At 38.9% G+C, this 23,668-nt stretch overlaps 1 protein-coding gene across 1 annotated transcript; it reads right to left on the reverse strand.

Annotated features, from left to right (window-relative positions):
* Positions 1 to 17,655: 17,655 nt before the first annotated feature.
* LOC111572099 (thyrotropin-releasing hormone receptor) lies at positions 17,656 to 23,548 on the reverse strand. The gene is made up of 3 exons (XM_023275620.3): positions 23,418 to 23,548; positions 21,518 to 22,345; positions 17,656 to 20,010 (listed from the first exon to the last, which is right to left on the reverse strand). The coding sequence occupies exons 2-3, from the start codon at positions 22,292 to 22,294 to the stop codon at positions 19,615 to 19,617; spliced, it is 1,173 nt and encodes a 390-aa protein (XP_023131388.2). The 5' UTR covers positions 22,295 to 22,345; positions 23,418 to 23,548; the 3' UTR covers positions 17,656 to 19,614.
* Positions 23,549 to 23,668: the final 120 nt, after the last annotated feature.

Genomic DNA, 23,668 nt, shown 5'->3' on the forward strand with positions numbered 1-23,668 from the left:
GCTGCTGCCAAGTCCAAGGCCGAGCCAGCTGAGTTCAACTCTCACTACCCATGATCCTTTAGGAGCCCCAACTCTGTCAGTTCAGGACCTTATCTCAAAGGTGAACTTCAGCCTGAGGTAAGAGGATGTAACTTTAGAAAATGTAACATAACCCCTGTCTTATTGGATGGCCTGTAAAAGGAATCATATTATATATTTTTATCTGTCCTCATGGCATGGCTTTAGCATTGGCAGGGTGATGTATTCAATGGGTTGTAATTCAATTTTGAAAACATATTCATGGTCCTAAAAGGTTAAATTGTACCAATGTCATTCCTGATTAGGACTGAAATGCCACTACAACTAGTGGATGGATTATCGTGACATTAGGAACAGACATTCATGTCCCCCTCGGGAAGATCTGTAATTAATTTGGCGATCTGCTGTTATTTCATGTGTTCATGACCAAAATAATACTTGCATAGCTAATGCCGTTCCCATCAGCCTCAACTGGACCTTGATGCAGATACAGGTGATGCAAGTTGAAGGTAAACTGAGGAAACTGCAGGATAAGTACAGGGGGGAGCAGAAATGACAGGAAGGGTTAGACACCTTATATACATTATTTGCTTTTAACCTGTGTGTAGGCTGTAAAGCCGGCTTAATTATTTACATACTTACTTGTACACTTAATGTGTATCTGTAGGATTATAGTGTATATCTTCAACGGGGTCCCTGGGGTCGTTTTTATGGTCCCCTCCTGTTCATTCTGTACAGTTGTGAACAAAAGTTTAAAGACCATCTATATCATGGCAGTCTTGAGTTTCCAATCAGCCCCATAGTTCTTTCATTTTCTATGATGGAATCACTGAAACAAATGCACTTTTGTTACAAAAAGCAATAATGCATTTTGATTGTTTAATAGATTACTTATTTTGTTATCTATAGGTCTTCTGGAAATACAACACGTTCTGCTGTGTCAAAAATATACACATACTAAATTGAATTATCAGTTTTGGTGATGTAGACAGTTGTGTTAATCAAATTTTCTTAATGGCATGGCCTCTTAAGATCTTGTGAGTGATTAGAATTGACTACAGCTGCTGACTCATTTAAGCCAATTTAATTAGGACCCACTTGATACACTCATTAGACTCAGCCTCAACACTACAATGAGAAAGTCTGAGGATCTCAGCAAAGATCTGATAAAGCAAATCATTAACTTGAAGAAGTCAGAAAAGTCACTTGGAGCCATTTCAAAGCGGCGACAGATCCCAAAAACATCTATGCGAACCGTTTGTAAGTTTGAAGTGGCACAATCACTGCCACAGTCAGGAAGGAAACACAAGTTATCGCCTGCTGCTGAGAGACAACTGGTTAGGATGGTCAGGCGTCAACCAAGAATCAACAAAAATCAGGTCTGCAATGAATTAGAAGCTGCTAAAACACAGCTATCAGTGTCCACAGTCAAATGTGTTTTAGATTAACATGGGCTGAGAGGCTGCCATGCAAGAAAGAAGCACTGTCTCCAGAAATGGCACCTTAAAGCTTGACTGAAGTCTGCTGCTGATCACATCGACAAAGAAATGGCTTTCTGGTGTTCTGTAGATGGTGTTTTTTGTGACCAAGGCTCATGTGCTCCAGTGATTCCATCATAAAAAATAGGAGCCATCGTAGTCACTGAAACTCAAGACTGCCATGGTCATGGCCTTTTCAAGTGTATGTAAACTTTTGCTCACAACTGTATATTTCACCCCTGAGGTACATCATGCAAAGACGTAGCACTGATTATCTCTTGCACTGGATAACACCCAGTTGCTTGTCCCATTAAATACTTTTGCTACCTGTGCACACAGTCAGTGCAGTAAATTGACAGAAATATGTTCTGCACATGTGCACTGTTGCACTTGTAGTATAGTCACCACAGACATTCTGTCAGGATGCAAAATTTGGGCTTCTTGCAGATGTTTGCAGAGGAGATGAGCTCGGCTGGATGGTGAAATTTACATCACTTGGACTCAAGCAGATACTTGCATGCTTCTGACTGCAAGAAGTGTAACACTAGCGTAAGCCTAAAACAATTTAGCCCAACCAAAGGCAATTAAAACCCCTTTTGGATAAGCTTTATTCCCAATCACTCCAATGCGCATACACCTATAAGACACTCTGTTACAATACTTTGTCAAGGGATGAATAAATGTGAAATCCTCCCATTTACCTTTGAACAGAGCCATGTTAGCTGTTTCCCCTCGTTTCTAGTCTTTATGCAAAGCTATGCTAACTGTCTATTTCCTCCAGCTTCAAATTGACTCTACAGATATGAGGGCAATCACTCTTGTCTTCTAACTCAAAGAAAAAATCTAAGTGTAGAATCATGTTGGGGAAGTCTGCGCATTTGCACAAACAGGGTTTCACACAAAGGGGAGGAGTGGGCATATTGTGTGTCGCTGCTGCTTTCATTTAGCAAAATTAAATTATATTTCATTTCATCAACTTCCCTGGGAGAAGAGGGGGGACACCAAATTCAGACAAGCTGTTAAGTCGGATAATCCTTTATTTTTCCAAGACAGTCTCACGCAGTTTAACTTTCAGCTTTATTACACATGCTGAGATTAAATTGAACATTAACACTCAATCAAGAGGGATGTGCTCTGGGCAGTTTGCAGTACAGCAATATTTGAGGCAGTTAAATAAAAGTCTTATTTATAGGCGCCATGCTGGTATAAAACTAAGTCTCCTGCTACCATGTATGAGCAGAGCCCTACAGCGGAGCATGATAAGGCCTCACGTCTTGACAGCGCTGGAGTTATGACACAAACACAAACACATCAAATGTCAGGGGGGAGGGAGCAGATTAATAATGACAGCGGTGATCGTCGTATAACTGCAGGGACAGCGGGCTGCACTAAGGTTGACGCAGGCAGTGAAATGGAGCTGTCAGCCAGAATTAGGTTCCTCTTGTGAGAAGTGTAATAAAGACAGTAGCAGCCTGTAGTGCTTTCATCAGTCAAATGTGTCTTTCTACTGTCTGCTTCAGCAGATCAAAAGAACAGCACGCCTTTTTAAAGTTGAGACGTCAGATAAAAACTGACAAAAGTGGTTTTGGATAAAAGGTGGTGGGCTTATTTAATTTATTTTTAGCTGTGCTGCTGTGGTGGTGTGGCTCCAGAGACGGCTCTGTCATTGTTTCGGCGGGTGTGTCCACTAGTTTGGTCCTCACTGAAGTATTTTTACAGATATTTATGATCTCCGGACACTGAATTCTACTGGCTTTAGTGATCCTCTGACTTCTCCCACTGAGGTTTACGTTTATGATTTTGAGGGAGGTCCCCAGCTGCTGATAGACAGCAATGAAACACAGTCCAGACGTTCACGCCACCTTTAGATGTATTCAGATTCTTTCTTGCCATTTGCAGCTATAATGCAGCAATAAACAAGTTACTGGTGCAATGAAACTCTTAGTTCACTATGTATCTGCCCAGTGCCATGATTAAAGTATGAACAAAATATATTTGTGTAACACATTCTTCACTCACATGACATACTGCGGTAACAAATATCCATCCATCCATCCATTATCTATACACCGCTTAATCCTCACCAGGGTCGTGGTGGGGCTGAAGTCTATCCCATCTGACTTGGGGCGAAGGCAGGGAAGTCCCTGGACAGGTCGCCAGTCTATCGCAGGGCTGCACTGCGATAGACTGGCGACCAAGCACGCTTACACTCACACCTATAGACAATTTAGAATCACCAATTAACCTCAGCATGTTTTTGGACAGTACCAGGAAGCCGGAGAACCCAGAGAAAACCCACGCTGCACAGGGAGAACATGCAAACTCTGCGCAGAAAGATCCCAGGCGCCCTAACCGGGACGCGAACCAGGGATCTTCTAGCTGTGAGGCAACGGTGCAAACCACAGCGCCACCTTGCAACCCGGTAGCATATATGAATATGCAAAAACGGTTTTGCACAGGTAACAGTGTAAAAATTTTGCGATATTTCTGCTGCAGAAATGTTTAGATCTGCTCATACATACTGAGGTAGCCAATTCTGAATATACAAAGTGCAGTGCAAAGTAAAGGTTTATGGTGCAAAGATACATGGCAGCGCAAGATTACATCAAGTCCTTTGGTTGGTAATGTAGGGAGGGGGAATTATTACAACTTTTGCATCCTTTTAGATTTTTATTTTTGCACATCATCTGGTCAAAATTTAAACTTTTGTGACAAAATGCCTGCAAATCCTCAACTGCGCTTTGTATTTAGCGCCAACGAGTAAAGATGGTGAACATGGTAAGCCTTACACCTGCTAATATATGTTTCTTTGCAGTTGAGGTGGTTGTTTTTTCTAATGTTTCTGTATTGATTTGAAATTAGCTTCAAATTTGTGACTTATTCTCTAAATACAAAAATGTAAAAATCGACAAAGTGCAGATTCACATGAACAAAAGGAAAATTGCTTCTCTTTCCTAACATACATCTCTGTATAAAACACTACTCCGCTTTAGACACAGAATAGTAAATATTCAGTGGGTACAATACAGGAAAATCCTGCCCTCCTTAGACATACAAAGTGTACATTTATAACATGCTATTGACGGTGCTGCTGCTCCCTGAAATATAAAAGCACAGAGTTAATCGATTCATGACGACTCTGTGTGTGTGATTCTTTATGGCATTTGTGATTGCAGTGCAGAAAGTATTGATCAGGACTGACTGTTTCATGTTTCTAAATGAACTCTGACTGTCACCTGAATGGTTTGAAGACTCATTAAAAGGAGGTTATATCGATTGTATGAATTAAGAAATATGAGGGAAAAAAATGCTCTGGTTAAAAACAGAATAATTTAAGTTTGACCATTTAGATTCTCACTTAAAATGTCATTTCTGGCATCATACTGCATGTAATCAGATGAGTCCCCTCTAGTGCTAAGCAATTTCTGATGTCTTCATTTCTTCTATTCCAAATGTTTTAGAATGTTTTTTGTGTCCATCAGGCAGCAACCATACAGTCACACTGCTATTATTTTGTTATTGTATGAGATGAAGCAGCTACAGTGTGTATATGAAGTGTTGTTGTTGAGTGTGTCAGGCCTGAATATATCTTGAAAACAAATAACAAATTCAACTGTTATATTTATGAATCATTTACAAAGAGAAGACAGATGTTCATCTAATCATTCTTGCACAAACACCGCAGTTAATTTGATTAGTTTTAGATAGAAATATAAATTCATCAACACGCTACATAAATATACATATTTTTCCTACAAGTGGTGACACAGTCAGATAAAAGTATACATATTCAGGCCTCTACATAACAACAGCAGCTGAATGCATGAGCACTCCTTATGAAATTTACCAAATTATAGGTTTCAGAAATGATTATTAAAGGGAAATCATGCAGCAGTCAGATATAAGATACTCATACATGGCTGATGTTAACATAAGCTGGACTATATCATTACCACCCCAAACCATAAAATTTGCACTGACATTCTTGCACTGCACATCTTTGCACTTTTAAACTTTATTTTTATTTTCATTTTTATTTTTTCTGTTAAGCCACTTTATCCTCATCTCTCACCCTTGTATATATTGTAAATATTATTACTATTGTTCTATTATTATTTTATTCTTATCACTACATCTACTGTTACATAAGCTGCTGTAACAATGTAAATTTCCCCTGGAGTGGGGAGAAATAAAGAACTTTATCTTTATCTTATCTTTATCTTACATACATACATGTAATTAAGTAGAATTGTAGATACACATACAGGACAGACACCCCACTTTGTCTGACCATCTTTAGGTTGAGTGAAGACTCACGGAGTCGTTTTTTTTTTCTTCCAATATTTATTATTTTTAATAACCGTAAATGTAACATGACAGTAAAACTGCAGCAAGGCCTCAGAAAAGTTCAAAGTACACTGTGATAACCACTAATCAATATCAAAGTGTTTGCTGTGGCTGCGTGGGCAGAGTAATGATGAAAGCTTTGCACATCTACAGAAGAACTCGTACATGTGTGCTTTAACGCATCCCACGATCCATGCCACATCCACATTATAATGCACACATCCTTTGTCATCTTGAAAGCATCACATGGTGGGAATAGTCTGTCCTCAAAGCCTGCACATTAGTGTCTCATGATTTAGCTTCTCGGAACAATGTTTGTGTGTGGTTCCATGAAAAAAAAAAAATCGCATTAACCAGTAAATAAATATGTAGGCAGCATCTTATTGTTGCTGCTGGCCAGAGGTTGACACTTTAACTGCTTTATTATACTGCTGTGTGGCTTAATCTGCAACATAAAGCTGCATACTAATTTTTCAATGACATATTTTGCATGTATTATCTTAATCTGCAGAGTAACTGTTAAATAAATGTAGCAGAGAAGATGTAAAGTAGGTGAAAGTGAAAGTCAATAGAAGTCATCTGATAAATGTTCAGTTATTTTATGTCAGTGTCTAAAGGCACTTTTATTTTACAAAAATCTAATTCTTACTTTGCCTCTATATTAAGTAAACAGTTAAACTAAACTTGTGTAGTTTGGAGAGACTAAAACACAGCTTTTACATACTGATTGGGTTTAAAATACTCTCATGGAGCTGAAATATGCTGCGAACATCAGTGAACAGAACACAAAAAAATGCGTTGGACACCTGGAAACATGCACATATAGAGCTGCACACGTCTTATCCGCTATCGCTTTAATCTATAGTGCAGATTTGAAGCTCAAGCCGTCTCATAGCAACATCCCCTTACAATAAGAAAGGTCTCTGATGCTAATAACCCCTGATTCTGAAAGGTTCAGCACAGCAGAACTGAGAACATGAGGACATGATAGGCAGATGATAATGCTGTTTCAGTCTATATTTCCAAACAGTTTGAAGGTGGTATTGAGATGACGGATTTCAGGCCGAGTGGTGGCTCTGTGAAAAGTACAAGTCATAAATATAACACACTGAGAGCCTTATGATGCCTGCCGTCAATAAATTCACAGTAATAAACTGAGGATTTTCCTTTCACTCGTTGGACACAGCGGCTGTGTCTCTCCTTACTGTGTAGCGTGTTCATACTGAAAAAGAGATTATTAAATGAAGAACTGTCAAAAAATGACAGATTTCATACTAACATGAGGTTAGTGATGATGGACGGTACTGTCCAACAACATGTCAGCAGTAGCATGTTTTTATCCCCTCCAAGGCAAATACTGTCTAGGTTTGTCCTTGGGAATGTATTCTTTAATAAATTATGATGCAACATAAAAAAAAGCTCACATTGATGCATTAGGTAACTCTTTTTATTCTAGACTGTGCTTCGATTTGTGGCATTTCCTACAATCTGAGAGCTGCAAACAGAAGTATGATGCTGCCATGGAATCAGTGTGCTAGTTTTAGTCTTTTAAATTTGTAATGTCAACCTTTCATCTCAAATGGAAAGCGTTTTGGGTCAACTTCTGTTGTTTCAAACATGCTACATAAATTGAGTTGACATATTTTTTCTATTTTGGCAAATTGGCAGTCATTGTTTGCAAAGCAGTCATGGATATACAGACACTTGAAAACTTTGACACTAAAGGAAACCTAAAAACATGACGATCCTTAGGCCAATTCTGGTGTCTGCTGTCTATGATTTTTAAGCTGGTCTGTAGACAATGATTTGCTGGACACTGCAGACAATAGTAAGTTACATGGACTTTTTAGAATAAATGTTTCAAGTCTGCCTGTTCAAAATTCTAAAACGGAGAAATAGAAATTTTGGTCAGGAAAGGTTTCAAAGTGTTTTACATATTCCTGTGGTGACTTTCTTTTAAAACTGACTTCAACATGGCAATTTACCTTTGTGTCTCAGAGCAGTTTCCGTGTTTGAGCAGAGTTATTGGTGAGCTGGTGGTGGGCAGAATTGGAGGAAGAAACCGTGTATTCACATCTGAACTGTTTGAAGGCAGTGTATTTTGTTGTTCTACAGCCACTAAACATTAATTTCTAGAATGTAGAGCACTGCACTGTGGAACTGTTAGCAGAAAGTAGCGTACATGTTATGGACACAACTTTTTTCTTTGTGTTTTGGTCATTTTTGAAGGCATTATAGAATGGATAAATGTACACATAGAATGACAGACAGTAAATATTATGATGAGATTAGAGATTTGCTTTGAGCAGTAGAGCAACATTAACAGTTCTGCAACTAGGCACCAGGCACCATACGTATGTAAAACCATGTATTAAATTCCTGTCTAGATCATAAATATACATCTGGACATACATACAAGCATATGTACATATTACACTTGTAATAGAACTGTATTGCACTTTCCACTACATTGGAAGTGATTGCAGACCGTATTGAAGGTCAGCTTCATTACCTATATGGAGTTCACATTATGGGACAAAGACACAATAAGACAAAAGACAATGACTGTTGGATAGGTTTAATGGGTGTAGCTTTGGGGCTAACATGTGCTGCCATGTGCTGTTTAATGTTTCTCCTCACAGCACTAGGTGAAAACCCTGGCAAGGCCTACAAGACAAAGAAAATAACAGTTTTAGTACAATGATTAAGTGATTGGACTTAATTTATAACTGGATGACTACAGAAGTGGGTATGTGGCATTGTTTTAAGAATGTGTAAATTGAAAAGTTTAAGATGACTCACCTCTCTTTTATTGCCTCATGTGTTCCAGCCAAAAGAGTCCCCGATGGACTGGACCACTTTTATAAAGATACCAGGAGGAACCCAGTGGAGGTGACTAGAGGGTGAATCTCTTCAGGTGATAAAATAAATACATTGCTTGGTGAAAATGTTTGTTATCATGGTTAAAAGTAAAGATAAAATGCATTTTTGTGAATTTCTTATGTTTGATTATTTTCGGTTAACCCTTATTAACCCCCTTTGTTGCTTGTGTTCTCATAATGCGAATGTTGGTGAATAAACACCAGGTTGGTCTGCACCTTATCTCGCCTCAAGCCTCCTGCTTTATCCAACCACAAAACGGTCACCCTAAGACAGATACATATCAAAAGCAGTACAAAGCATTACTGGAATGGTAGCAGAATGTAGACCTCACGTCCACGTCTGTGATCAGGTCCTATAGTCTGAATTCATACACTAGAATAAAACTGCAGAAAATAAATGTGTCAGAAGCACTGACCAACTACGAGGACAGCTAATTGAAGTCTTTAAAGTTTGCAGCTCTGATATTACATTTGTTTTGCATGTTATTTGTCGCAACTGTCAAAATATTACATGATAAATTTAAGTGTTTCCTTCGTATTATTAAGATGGGTTTAGGGAAACATTTGTTTCGTCGTGGTCTAAATTGGTGTCTACTCTGTATCATGTAGGTCTTGTACCATTAGGTGACTGCTTTGTGAGGGACCAATCTGCAAAGTAAGAGGAGTCACAGGTGAATTAGTAAAAATGCAAAAGAAAACCAATGGGTCACTAAAAAAAGTTAGCGAGCCCAAAAGTTCTGCTCCCATAAAAGAGTCAAATGAACAGAACTAAACTAAAGCTGCACTGACAGAATGACTCAGCAAAAACACCTGTACTGATAAAATAAAACTCAGAACGGATCTGACAAAACTGAGAACAAAAGGTAACATATATACCAGATGATCAAAGCCAGGATTCACAGCTCTGGTGCTTCCTTCTATCTTTTGCCAGAAGCCAGTCATCTGACCTCTGCAGCAGAAGCCGGAATATCCCGACACCAGTCAAACAAAAAAAGAATTAGTGCAACAAAATGCAGAATGATGAACATACAAAAGTTAACTATATATGTGCACTGCAAATAGCACACAATAAAAAATGCTAAATAAACCATGAGGGTGTTATTTTAAATAAAAAATTACGCCATTTATGTGTTTTTGTTTGTGGACTATGGGTGTGAAAAGTGTTTAGTTGAGCATGAGGTTAATGACTTATATGGTTCTCAGTCTCTATGACAGATTAATCAACAGTTCTCTTCCATTTATTTATCTACACATACAAGGTTTGCTTAAATTAAGACCTTTTGCAGTGACCAGCTGTGCTACAGGGGATTTCTGTGGCGTTGCTATGGTGATTAATCGGCTCCTTAACAAGTTTGCTGTCAGAGTAGTCGCTCATTTATCTGATATATTACTAGACAGTATAAATTCCTAGGTTTCTTTGTTTTTCACAGTGTGCTTTTTCAAAATTGTTATTATTCTGATACAGTAATACAATATCTGTCCATTTAAATTTCAAGATAATTCCATCTTTTAGAAAATTTTATAAATATAGAAATATCCCAGTTCTTCATTGCTGTGAATGTACTCAGCAAATACGTGCCTCAAAGCAAATGACAGAAATGGTTCTCAAAAGTACGCTGACACATTCCAACGTGTCAGTCAGAGTCATGGTGGCAGTATTTAGTCAGATATAAAGCCGTATATCAGTAACAGAGTGTTCAGAGAGCAGTGATCCAGCCCCTTTAAAGATCCTTATCTGATCTCTAAATGATGAGTAGCATCACAATCAGCAGAAAACAGCAGCAGCATCTCACCGCCTGGCTGCATCTTCCCAGTCAACAGTGTCACAAACAGGAGTGGTTCATCTTTGTAAGGCCCTTCACAGCCACATAAACACAGGTATTTTCAATTATTCTGGCTGATTAGACAAGAAACCCAACAACAGAGTGTGGGAGGGGTCAGATAGTCTGTAGATACCCACATAGACATGAACACATGTCCACAGATGTTTTATAAAGCACAGGTTTTTCTGCATTTGGGTCTATTGTCCTCTATAAATTCAGTTTTTAGTTATGTGAACATGAAGAAACTGAAATTTTTGGAAATGACACAAATCTCCACATGTGCTTCCAGGCTCATCTCATTTCTCTCTCTGAAAGTGGAGATGTAATAATATTTGTGGGTTTCATAACCCCTTGCTGCTCTCTAATTTAACTTTAAACTTTATTCTCCTCTTTATGTGGGTTTAGATGATGCCATGAGATGGTTGTGTTGCCAAATTGTATATCTGTTTGTTTATCATGTGTATGTTTTCGTTTGTCCACTTTTGAGCTGCATATAAATATGTATAAATACATGTCGTTTAAATAAAAATTTGGTTAAAAAAAAAGTGCTGTATAAGTGTGGACCATTTACATGTCTTAATTCCTTAAAACGCATCTTGAGCATCAAGGAGGCTGTCAGCAAAGGATGCACAGGTGTGTCCTGCACCACGTAACATAAAAGAGACATTACACACAGCTGGAATACGAGGACCATGTCGCTAGCAGGACTGATGAATACCATCAACCAGAACATATGTCACTCTCTATTTGTATGCTAATACTCTAACTGTGTGGAGTCACAGGGGGGATTATGGAGGGTGAAAGAAAGAGTAAACCCAGGACAGGTTAGCAGTGCATCACAGAGCCACAGAGAGAAAGAAAACCACGCGCACCAACAGTCAGTTTAAATAATGAGTTAACTTGTACGTATGTAAGAGGAAGCCGGAGCATCCAGAGTTAACCCACACAGAAACACCACACCTCCACCTGAGGCAAAAATGCTAACCGCTGCACCATGCTGCCCTGACACATGTGATAAATAAAAAAATAAAGATATATGACATCTGTGCATTCTGCCGCATTGTATTTCTTAGTAAACATATACCATAGGTGGTAAAGACACTGTTCATCTGACAGAGATAATAAAACACAGCACTGGGCTGTAAGAAAACAAAGAGCAGATGATGCACTGATTTGCTGTTCTGCTCTCATGTGTCTCTACATGGAGGTAATAAATTCTCTGCTTTCTGTTCACAGCGGTGTTCCTTTGTGTGTGAACGGTCTTGTGATATGATTTCTTCAGTCGTATTTGTATGAACAGAGATGATTCCTGAGGTTAAAAATGCTGCCTGCAGGTATTTAAACGTTTCATAGTCAGTGTCTCATAAATACAATTACACGATAAAAATCTTTTCATTTAATGGATTTTTTCCTGTATTTTTGAAATACACAAACTTAGCAATAAAATGTACATAAATAGTCTGTGAATTCACATGTTAAATAACATCCAAATGTTAACATTAAAATGTCATTTTCCACATATTTGCTTCAATAATTCCAACTCTGTTGCAGTTATGCAGGAAAAACTGAACTGTACTGCACACAAATGAAACATGCAGTCGCCTTTGGTGTTGTCTTGGCTGGAGTTCACACACGCTGTTGATCCTTTTTCATCTGCCAAACTTGGTTAAATTCAGCACCAACATTCAACTACTAGAAGAGTTTTTGTTACACAGTTAGGAAAAGGAAAAGTGTTTTGTTTTAAGATAAAAGTTGAGTTTTTTTCCCACCTTGATTCCCGCAAGGCACCTGTTTTTATTCATATCTGGATTTTTTTGTAGAACAAAGTAAAAGTGAAAGTTTTACTTTGAGAGTACTGGAATAAAGTGTCAGATGTGCTGAAGTCCAGCTGCTGCCTCCTTGCTGGGTAATAAAGTCGGCTTTCTGCACTATCAGAGAAGGAGCTTCATTCATGGCAATTAAAAGACAGGAGTGAATGAATGGTGTCATTGCAGATCGATGGGCTTCCTGAAACAACACAAAAACACTCTATCTGGCCTTTGATTATTTGTGTTGATACTGAAAACACAAGAGCTCTTGACAGATGCGGTGGATAAATTATTCATTTTCGCAGAAGAAGAGCTCATTGTGTTTTCTATTATCACGAGATTAAAATACACAATACTTGCTGCTACCTATCCTCCTTTCTGTTGCTCATCACATAATTTATTCATTATATTTGAATAAAGCTCGGTCTGATATAACAGATTCATCTATGGCACGCCTTCAACAGCATTTTGTTAATTTCACAAATAAAGATATCTAAATCATCTCTGCTCAGAGATGTCGCATTTACTGTATTTGAAGATAAGAGTTGGAAGTTAATAGAGATCTAAAGATTAATATGAACATAGATATCATCACATAAAAACAATTTCCTTCCACTGATAAGGATATAACTGCTAAAACCTTAATTTAAAACTCAACTTTCAAAGAGAGACCCATCTGTTAAAAAAAAATAAAAAATCTATATTTACAAAGCGGCTGGTAACTTTCACAAATTTATGTAGTGGAGTCAGAAAGTACAATATTTCTTGCTGAAATCATGTGAAATGGACATAAAGTAGCAGAACGTACTCTAAACTACTTATATCACACAATACATTTCAATCAGTCTTTTAGTAACAGAATAAGAAGCTAGAAAGTTTCCACTCTGAATGACCTCACATGTTTTGCCCATTTTCTGTTAGTATACCACCACAATTAAACACGTTATTCCTCATGCCTACATATCTGCAATGTCTGGTCATTAAAGCCTTGAATTTGCCCAGCAGTGACGTTCCACCTTCTAATGAATTGTGAGTGACTGGTTTACTGTGTGACAGGAGTTAGTTTAATGGTGTCTAAAATGTGAAGAAGCTAGTTCACTGCTTCTACATATTTTGTACGTGAATAAACGCAGATCTTCCACATCTTAAAACCACTGACATGTGAAGCAAATGACACTGATAATCTCGTGACAGTTAAGTGTTCTGCTGGTAAACTTCGAGTCCTGGCATTCATGTGGATGTTACTTTGACGTGTACCAGATACCAAGACACTGCTGCAGACCAAGTATACCAGCGGCACTCTTGAGGTCACACAGGAAAACTGCTCAAAAACAGCTGGAGCAATTTGCAAAAGCACAAACTGTTGAACTGTCCTCCAAACTCTTTAATGCCCCCGAGCATCCAGACATCACAGCTCACCAGCCAGAGGTCCCTGTTCATGGATCAGTCTCACATCCTCTGACTATTCTCTATCATTACAGCGCTGTGCAGAATGATCTGGCTGCACTTCATTATCATTCTGCTGTAGAGCAAAAAAGCTCTGGTTTGTTTGTATTTTTTTAAACCAATCATGATCATCTTGGGGCTGCACAGATCCCTGGTTCACGTCCTGGCCTTCCTGGAATCTTTCTGCATGGAGTTTGCATGTTCTTCCTGTGCATGTGTGGGTTTTCTCCAGGTACTCTGCCTTCCTTCCACAGTCCAAAAACATGCTGAAGTTAATTGGTGATTCTAAATTATCCGTAGGTGTGAATGTGAGTGTGATTGTTTGTGTCCATGTGTAGCCCTGTGATAGACTGGTGATCTGTCCAGGTGTCCCCTGGCTTCGCCCTAAGCCAGCTGGTATAGACTCCAGCCCCCCCTGATCCTAATGAGGATTAAGCGGTATATAGATAATGGATGGATGGATGATTGCTTTGGTGCAGTGTTTCTCAAATAGTGGGGTGCGCCCCCCTGGGGGGACGCAGAGGTATGTCAAGAGGGGCGTGGGCGACTGGGAGGAAAAGGTCCGTCTACACGGAACTAATTAGCTGAACTATTGTTTTAACGTCGGCATGTTTTTCGCAGCGTACAACAATACTGAAATTGCGCTGCCCCATAGACTGTATGTGCGCTGGCAGTTCGGACTTGAAGAACAAACTCCCGAGAACGGGAGAACGCATTATTAATGTGCAGATGGAACACCAGTGAACTTGATCACGTCACGTACTCGGCTCATCTGCTCCGATTATTTTTACCAGCGAAGTCAAACATACGGCCCGCAGGCCAAAACCGGCCTGCCAGACGGTCCATTTCGGCCCGTGGGACGACTTTACAAAGGATAAAAATTACAACGACATTAACTGTAAATTATAAATTTGTACAACTGTAAATTTAAAACAATTTCTAGACCTTGACAAGTTGTTTTGATCATAAAGTAAAATACTAGATTGTTCAGTTCCAGATACCTGTCACTCAGGGGTGGGCAATTAATTTTCATATGGGGCCACATGAGAAACTTTGACGGTTGTTAAGGGCTAGACCAGTACACGTAAAAGCTCTGCTCAATATATATCTCAATAAAAACTGTAAATTACACAATACAATGATGTACAATGCCCAACTCTTGAATCTCTGCTCTCAGATCCCAAACTCGTTTAAGCATCTTGTCCAGGCTGAGCCATCTGACAGCTGTCTGGTGACCAAGGTTACCATGTTCACTATCATCTCCTCCAAAAAGACAACAAACTGTCTGTAATTCAATGCTCTTGCCCTGATGAAGTTAACTACTTTAGCTACAACATCAGTCACGTGGTTGATTTTTAGCACTGACTTACACAGCACCTCCTGATGTATAATACAATGCAAAAATATCAGTTTCTGTTCTGGGTTTACTTCAGTCACTTTATCTTGCATCCGTTTCAAAAGTCCAACATTTTTCCCTGTCAATCAGTAGTAACACCAACCAAATTCTCCCATTTTAGTCCCAGCTTGTTCATGCGTGTATTTACCTCAGTGAACAAATTACTCACCGTCGTGGTTCCTTTCATTGGCTGCACAGCTGCCAGCTCCTCCGTCATCTCAAAGGTTTTTGTTAGTCCACGTACAAAGATGAGTAACTGGGCTGTGTCACGGACATCACAGCTCTCGTCCAGAGCCAAGGACAAAACGTCAAAATCGTTCACTTTGTTGTGCAGCTGAAGCTCCAGATTCTCGGCGCTGCTCTCCACCCGCCTCGTTACGGTTCGCCTCCTAAGGGGCGCATTAACGAACGCTCCTTTCTTCTCCGGGCATATAAACGCTGCAGAGTCCACCAGACATTCTTTTATAAACTCTCCATCAGAGAATGGCTTACTGTTTTTGCCGATTTTGTAGGATATTACTAAACTCGTTTTGACTGCTGCATCCTTTGATGTGAGCTTTGGTAAAAAAAAAAATTTAAAAAAAGCACTTGTATTTGTGCTTTTATTCAGTTTCACTATCCACTTTGTGTAAGACAGCAAGGTTAAAAAAGTTATATATTTTATATTTATACATATTCCTCAAACTTTGTGCTAAGCTAAGCTAACTGGCAGTATGAGAAAGGTTTTGATGTTTTCATGTGATTCACATAAGTTTATTTTCCTAAAGATAGAGAAGACTAATAATTTCCAACACAGAACATAAACATGTAACTTCGAAAAAAGTGAATTTGAAAATATTAATGAATTGAAATGTGATGATTAGTTCAGAAATATCTGTGGTATGGAACAGAGGATGAGAACTACCATTCTACAGTTTTGAAAACAATTACGAGCTCAATGTGATTACTGTTTTCTCCCTCTTTTTCTAGTTCTTCATTAAAGTAACAACTACATTTTCTTCTTCAGGTTGTTATGGACAGTGGTCTTCTTTCCATTTCTCAATTCTCTTCTTTTAAGCAATGTTGAGTTATAATTTAGTTTGGATTATCTGTTTACTTCACAAATACAATTTATGCAAAAGATAGTGGTGACTGAAAAAATGCTTTTTGATGTGAATTTTGACTTTTTCCATGTCTTTCAGAAGATGCTGCAATTATTTAATCTCCTATAATAAAATTCAAACTAAATTGTCAGTATTGAAAGCCTGTTGTGCAGACTTTGCAAAGAGAACAACAGGTGGTCTAATAGTGATTTCCAGAGCTGTATAAAAGTACTGTCTGCTTTCTAATAATTTTGTTTTCAACTCTGTGTTTCCTCTGTTAGAAAGACTTCACAATTCTCCCAGTTTCATTTAAATTTCAAATGAGCCACACTTCATTAACATTTAAAATTGCGGTGAAATAATTGCAACTATTGAGGCTTCTGTATTTGTTTGTTTGTTTCACTGACATTTGAATGTCATTCATGCTGTTGAAGGTTGAATGCAAAATGAGTTGGCGCAATTTAGGAGTAAGGAACAAAGAACCTGAATTAAACTGCTCTCAGCAGCTAATGAACCACATAAATGTTGAAAATGTCCACATTTACTGTTCAGTAGCAGGATGTGGTTTTTTTTTTGGGAAAAAACAACAGGCAGAACATTATCATAAAAAATCCTTGAATGTCACTCTAAACTGTTTATGAATCACTGAATTTTCTCCATTGTAATACAGAGGGAGCTGTCTCAGACTGCCTTTCTGCAGGAGACTGAATAAATCTGTGATCTGACACGTCCTTGTTAGGAACTGGCTTTAACATGCAAAATATGTTGTCAAACAAGAATACAAAATTAGGTAAGCAGTCAGGATTTGTCAAGGATGAAGTTATATCTATGCAGCGTCATGTTTGTCTGGACAGATTCTGGAAAATTTGACCCAACAAGCAGAGGAAGGTGCTGTATCCTAGAGCCTAAAACCTTAAACCTCTTCCAGGAATAAAGCCAATTTTTTGACAGTTTCTCTCAATATAAGATGCATAAATTCATGTTGAAAGTGTAAATGACTCTGAGTTAAAGAAAAGGTCATTATGTCATCCGCCATACAACAAAATAAAACAAGAACTGCCCACAAAAGCAATATATTGTTGATTCCACTTCACACCTCACGGACTGAAATAGCAGCTGTGAGTGCAAGAAAGAAGCTCTATGCCTCTATGCTCTCTGCCTTCACTGATTATTTTCCTCAGGCCCTCATGACATTTATTTGATCATAAAACATGTGGAATCTAACCATTTACAGCCACACTCAGTCTTAAGCATGTTTTTATTGTGAGGAGATATCAAAAGGGAGGAGAATTATAAGTGTGTTCAGGGGCAGTTTCACCTCAACATATTCAAATCTACATAAAATCTCCATTATATAAAACAAATGCTAGGTGAATGTTGTCAATATGTATTTTAATTCAGCACACAAAACTGTCATAAATAGAGATTATATACATTTAGGGATGTAAAAGGATCTGGAAATACCATAGGAAACCATGAGTCTGTTCACAAAATGTGAAGTACAGAAAAGATAAATATATTAAACAGACTGTGTAAGTGTTTTATACATGGAGCTCATATTGGTGTTTTCTATACAAGGTTGACAAGTAGGATGCTGGATGCGTTAAGATGCAGAGGCAGGGCAGAAGCAAGACGAGGGCGATGCAAACTTGTTGACGACAATTAGCATCACATTTTTTTTTCATTAGCGTGTCTGCTGTCAGATTTGTTGTGCTTTACCCGTGGCTAAAATGACAACTCTATTTTCATTCTCTGACTTGGCAGATGTATTTCATGCTGATTACATCTTAACACCCACACTGGAAACCCGATGATTCAAGGTTGTTCTGCACATGAGTTCTTGCGGAGTCAGACATAGTTTCAGTGGAAGGATGAGGAGGTAGTTGTGACATGATGCAAAACATTTTATCTGCTCCAGACTGAGACTTGAAACACAGAAGGCCACATACACCACACAGATGTTTTCAATAATTCTAGCTAATTTAGTGATGTTGAAATTAAGTGGAGCTAATCTGTGAGTTACATGTGAATTCAATTAAAAGCAGTAATGGTGGAAGTGGTCATATGTGGTAAGTCTATAAGGAGACTAAAATAACAAGTCAGTTAAGTTCAAACAGTAGGTCTAACCAGGTAATGTTTGTGAAAAGGTGAACCAAGGCTGTGTCAAGGCTTAAAGTTATGTAGTTTAAGTAGTAAAAACAGCTGACTTTCGAAATTAAAGCTACCTTTCAGCAGGAGAAGCTGATTAGCTTTGAACACACTTTGGTCACACCTAGGTGATTCTAACTTAAATAATCCTGAACAGAAATCTATGTGAGAATTGTGTAGTGCCAGAGATGGTGGTTATATGACATTCATCTCTCCAAAAAGCCAATTGTCCACTTTGTAACAGCCAAACCAGGAAAATCCAACAATTTGTTGCATTGACAGAACTGTGGTATCACGAAGCAATGAAATGCTTTTAACACTTAATTGTAGGGTAAAGTCACAGGCAAACTTTATCAGATTTAACTGTTGATTGTATACATGATATTTTGTTGTCCAAATGACCAATAAAATTACAGTTATAACTCCCGCCTTCATTCATTTAGATAGAGACCTGGTATTGTTCGTTCAAAATAACTGCTTGTGGGCGTTACCATGATGGCTCTCGAGTGGCGAGACTTGCCTATAAGGACTTTGGCATTACTTTAGTGCTCAAAAAACGAGGATAAAATGTGTTGTGTGTATCATCAGTGCTGTTAAAAAGTGTGGTACATCTGAGTGCAGAGGACCCTTCAAGAATGAAAAGCACAGCACAAGCACACTTGTTATGGAGAGAGACAAAACAGGATTTGCTAGCATGGAAATGGCTTTTGAAAAAAGTAGCTGACAAAAAGTCTGAACTTTACCTCCAGCTAAAACTTAAAATATGCATTTGAAGCAACAGCAACACATGCATAAAAAATGTAAATGTTTGTCAATCCTGGTTATTCTCACTGTGCACTGAAATGGTGAGTACATAACTTCCAAATGCATTTGAAAAAACTACAAATTTTATGTAACACTGTAGCCTTTGTAATACCACAATGACCCACTGAGTAGTTTAAAGTACACTAAAGCTTGGGCTGACAGACTGTACTCTATTTATAGTGTAGTTACAATACTGATGCAAAAGTACCACAAGTACAACACCACATATAAAACTTGCTTCACAGTTATCAAGAAGAAAATCTAATCTAGTCAGTACTTTTTAAAACAAAACCTAGACATTAAAATTGAGGATTTTCATAAATAAATCATCATGCACACGTTTTAAAAAAAATTTTCTAGTGACCTGAACAAACCAAAGTTTTCATTTAGAAATGTTGAGTGTGCTTGCGTCATCATCTGCTGGAGACGAAGTGAACCTGTTGGCGGTGTGGCTGCTGACCTCCTCCTGCTCTGTGACTGGCTCGTTGCTGGTCGAGTTCTTCATCACGCTGTAATACATCGGCACATTGTACTCGGCCTCTTTGTGTCGCCAGCTGCACTTGCAGAGCTTTTTGAACGCAACGCGAAACTTCTGAGACATGAGGTTATAGACGATGGGGTTGATGGCACTGTTGGTGTAGATGCACATCCGGCAGAAGAGCAGGAACCAGCTGTTGTGGTAAGGCGGGTCAATCATGGAGTTGACCACCACCAGCGTTCGGTATGGCATCCAGAGCAAGGCAAAGAGGACCACCACCACAGCCAGCATCTTTGTTATCTGTTGAAAGGACCAAAGAAATAAGGAATAATAATGATGAAGAGTACAATTACCTCAACAGGCACACAGTATGCCATGACTCAATGTTGTGCTGCTTTTTGAGTGCTGCTGAGGATGCTTCATAAGAGTCAATGAGGCTCACAAGCAGCTCTCTGAGACTATACCTCGGCAAAGTAGAGCTAAACGCTAATGTCAGTATGCTAACATACTCATAATGACAACTCTGAGTCTGTAGTTCCACTTCAAACATTGTGTTTTCCCAACTTTTCAGCTAAATGTTCATAAAAGCCTGCTGTCATAGAGAGCTGGGGGCTAATCACTGAAAAATGGCATTTGGATGCACCATCAGGACCAATCAGGCAAATGCTTGGGCTTCCACATCTATGCTCTGCATCTATCTATCTATCTATCTATCTATCTATCTATCTATCTATCTATCTATCTATCTATCTATCTATCTATCTATCTATCTATCTATCTATCTATCTATCTATCTATCTATCTATCTATCTATCTATCTATCCATCCATCCATCCATCCATCCATCCATCCATCCATCCATCCATCCATCCATCCATCCTGTCTTACTATATTTTAGTAATTGACTATGACTAGGAATGCCCCCTTGCCTCCCCTGATCCAAGTCATTTGATATTTAGTATCAGCCAGACTGGATGTGGAAAGCAACCATTTATTTTTAGTCAGTGGATAAATCCAGCAGATTTGAGTGTGACTCTCATCTCAGGCCATAATTATAGTTTTATTTTTGAACGTCAGTCTCATTTTGTCTTTTGCGTTCACTCAGTGTTTTTCACTCAGTGTTTACTTGTGTTTTGAGTCTGTGGCTGGTTAAGTTTGGACACCAAAAATACTTGGTTAGGTCTAGAAAAGGATCATGGTTTGGGTTAAAATTCACTCTGCTGCTACATTTACCACATCCTAAGCTTTGTATGTTTCTAGGGTGACGACTCCACCTGATATTTTACATGTGCTTATTTACACAACCGCAAGAGGTTTGGTAATTTTATCACGGTTGCTTTCTGCTCATGAATTATCAGATGATGAGACCTTCAATGGGTTGATAATGTCCAAATGGGTTGTTTGGTTATTCACCAAACTTTTTGGCACCTTAAAATCTGGTTCCAACGATCCCTTAAAGAAGATGAAAGTGTCTCCACAGTGATTACAGTTCATGCTGAGTGCAATGTGAATGGCTGAACTAAATCTCATTGGAATCCATTTAATAATTGTTGCGACACTGAATATCTTAAGCAGCTTTCTTGACGCTTCAATTGATCATTCAGCCTGGGCCAAAGTGGACCACCAGACCCATAATGCAGTCATGGAGCCATTTTGTGATTGAATGAGTGCACAATCAAATTCGAGATTCCCATTTTTTCATATTTACCACAAACACAGATAAGTCTGTCTAAAAAAGAAGTTAGTAACCACAATCATTCATATAACTTCAGTATTTTCTCTCTTGGAACTGTGATCCAGTCTTTACCTGTTTTCTTGCAGAGACTGCTCCCTTGTTGGTCTTGCCGGTGCTGCTGGAGGGACCCTGGTGAACTGACCCTCCTCCGGCTCGGTCGTTCAGGTGTGACGGCAACGGACTCATGAACAAAATCCTTGCAATGAGCCAATATAGCACAGTGGCCACAATGAGAGGGATCACGTAAAACAGAGTGAAATCCAGGAAATAGATGGGCATGTAGAGGCTCCTGGACACACGGTAGCCACAGGTGACCACCACCCCGTTGGTGTAGACAGTTTCATTTGTGTCCACTAAAAAGAACCACATGGTACAGTAGAGCGAGGTGAAGATCCATACTGCAGCTATGATCCTCTTGGCCCTGGAGACAGTGCATATGAACTGTGCCTTTATGGAGTGACAAATAGCGATGTATCGTTCGATGGTGAACGCTGTGATGGAGCAGGATGACACGTTGATGCCGAGGTACTGGAGATAAGTAATACACAAGCATCCCGTGTAGCCGTATATCCAGTAGGCTACAACATCAGAGATGTTGGGGAGGCCTGCAGCCAGCAGCACAATGAGGTCTGCCACAGCCAAGCTGACGAGGTAACAGTTAGTCGGGGTCACCATGTGCTTAGTGCGCAGTACAACCAGCACCACCATGATGTTCCCAGCAATCCCCACTCCACAAATGAGCATTGTCAAAAATATTGTTATGACTTGTTCTTCAAGTGGGTTCAGAGGTATTTGTGTCAGATTTACAACCTGGGTGACATCCTGAAAGATGGTCGTATTGTTCTCCATCTTGTTCAAGTCCAACAATTCAGTTAATCTTCAGGGGCACATATGACAATCCTCAAAACAGAAATGGAGAGAAACATTCATTACCCACTATGAGGGTGATTGTGATGGGGCAAGAGACTGAATGTTAGATTTCACTTTTTGAAAATCCAATAACCTTCCTATTAACAGTAATATTCCAAATTATTTGGAGCGCTGTCTTGAATTAAACAAATGTAAAGCATTCTGCAGGCCAGGATGTTGTTTGGATTCACTGTTAATGACTTAAAGAAGAAAAGTGTAAGAAGAATTTGACATGTGATCTAATATAAACTCGAGTCCTTCGCATTAAACAACAAAAAGAACAAAAAGAAAATAATTTGTCCATGACTTCTATAATGATAGAAAGAAACATTGTCAGATCTGATGCCACTTCAGCATGAAAATACCTATTGTCTGTGCTTTCCAATACTGTATTAAATTACTGTAGGGAAGTTGAGTTGGGAAGAACAGTTTTATGATGTGACAACGCTGTGGTTATTAATACTGTGGTAGGTTGGATTCAATGAAAAATTTTGATTCAGGTAAAACTTACTTAATGAGGAATGCTAAATTAAATGAGTAAAAAGACAATTATCTCCCATTATTCCAGTCCAGGGCTTTGTTAAACCCTCCATCCACCCCAACCTCCTCCCTTTACAGACTTTATGCTCTTGAATAGCATCACCTGAATTCCTCCTGTGCTTCTGTAGTACATATTTCAGCCAACTCGAGGCACTTGATAAAATGACTGATGCTACTGCAGTCTCTTTAAACTAAATCCTATTGAAATAGCAATTTTCTAAAAAACAAAAACAAAAACAAAAAAAAACCCCTCAAGTGTGATGAAAAATTTAAACTCTGATATAATGACAGGATCGTTATCCCTGTGCATGTGATAAAGTGCTCACTAAAGCCATCATTTGTAACTATTTGATCTTTAAAAAAATGTCACAAGGCTGAAATTGTACTGATTAATAAGAGACCCTCCTTTGCTCTGAAAAAGAAGTCGGGATACTCTTCAGTAAAAAGAAAAAGGACATAATTGCAGTTGCTTGAGGTTAGGAAAATAAAATCAGGAGAGAATAAATATGAATGGGCAGCTTACCATAATTTGCAGAAGGCAGCTCTCACTCTGGCACCGTAGCAGCGCTCAGGTGCAGTCAGCCAAGAAACAATGATTACTGCTCAGTCCTCCTCCAGAGCCGCTCTCGTCCTCCACATCTGTCTCTCTCTCCCTCTGTATTCTCCCAGTGCACCCCTCCCTCCCTCCCTCTCACATCACTCACCATCACATCCACACTGCCGTGTACAGTCACCAACTTAACAATCCATTTCACCTCAACGTCTAAGCTCAGA

The sequence above is a fragment of the Amphiprion ocellaris genome, chromosome 8 (genome assembly GCF_022539595.1).
Source record: "Amphiprion ocellaris isolate individual 3 ecotype Okinawa chromosome 8, ASM2253959v1, whole genome shotgun sequence".
NCBI lineage: Eukaryota > Metazoa > Chordata > Actinopteri > Pomacentridae > Amphiprion > Amphiprion ocellaris.

Bases quoted from the DNA above. Each gene is read 5' to 3' on its own strand.
- LOC111572099 (XM_023275620.3), bottom strand. From the start codon at position 22,294: ATGGAGAACAATACGACCATCTTTCAGGATGTCACCCAGGTTGTAAAT. The intron at 20,011-21,517 runs GTAAAGACTGGA...TCCTTTCAACAG, and splicing joins CAGTCTCTGCAAGAAAACAG to ATAACAAAGATGCTGGCTGT.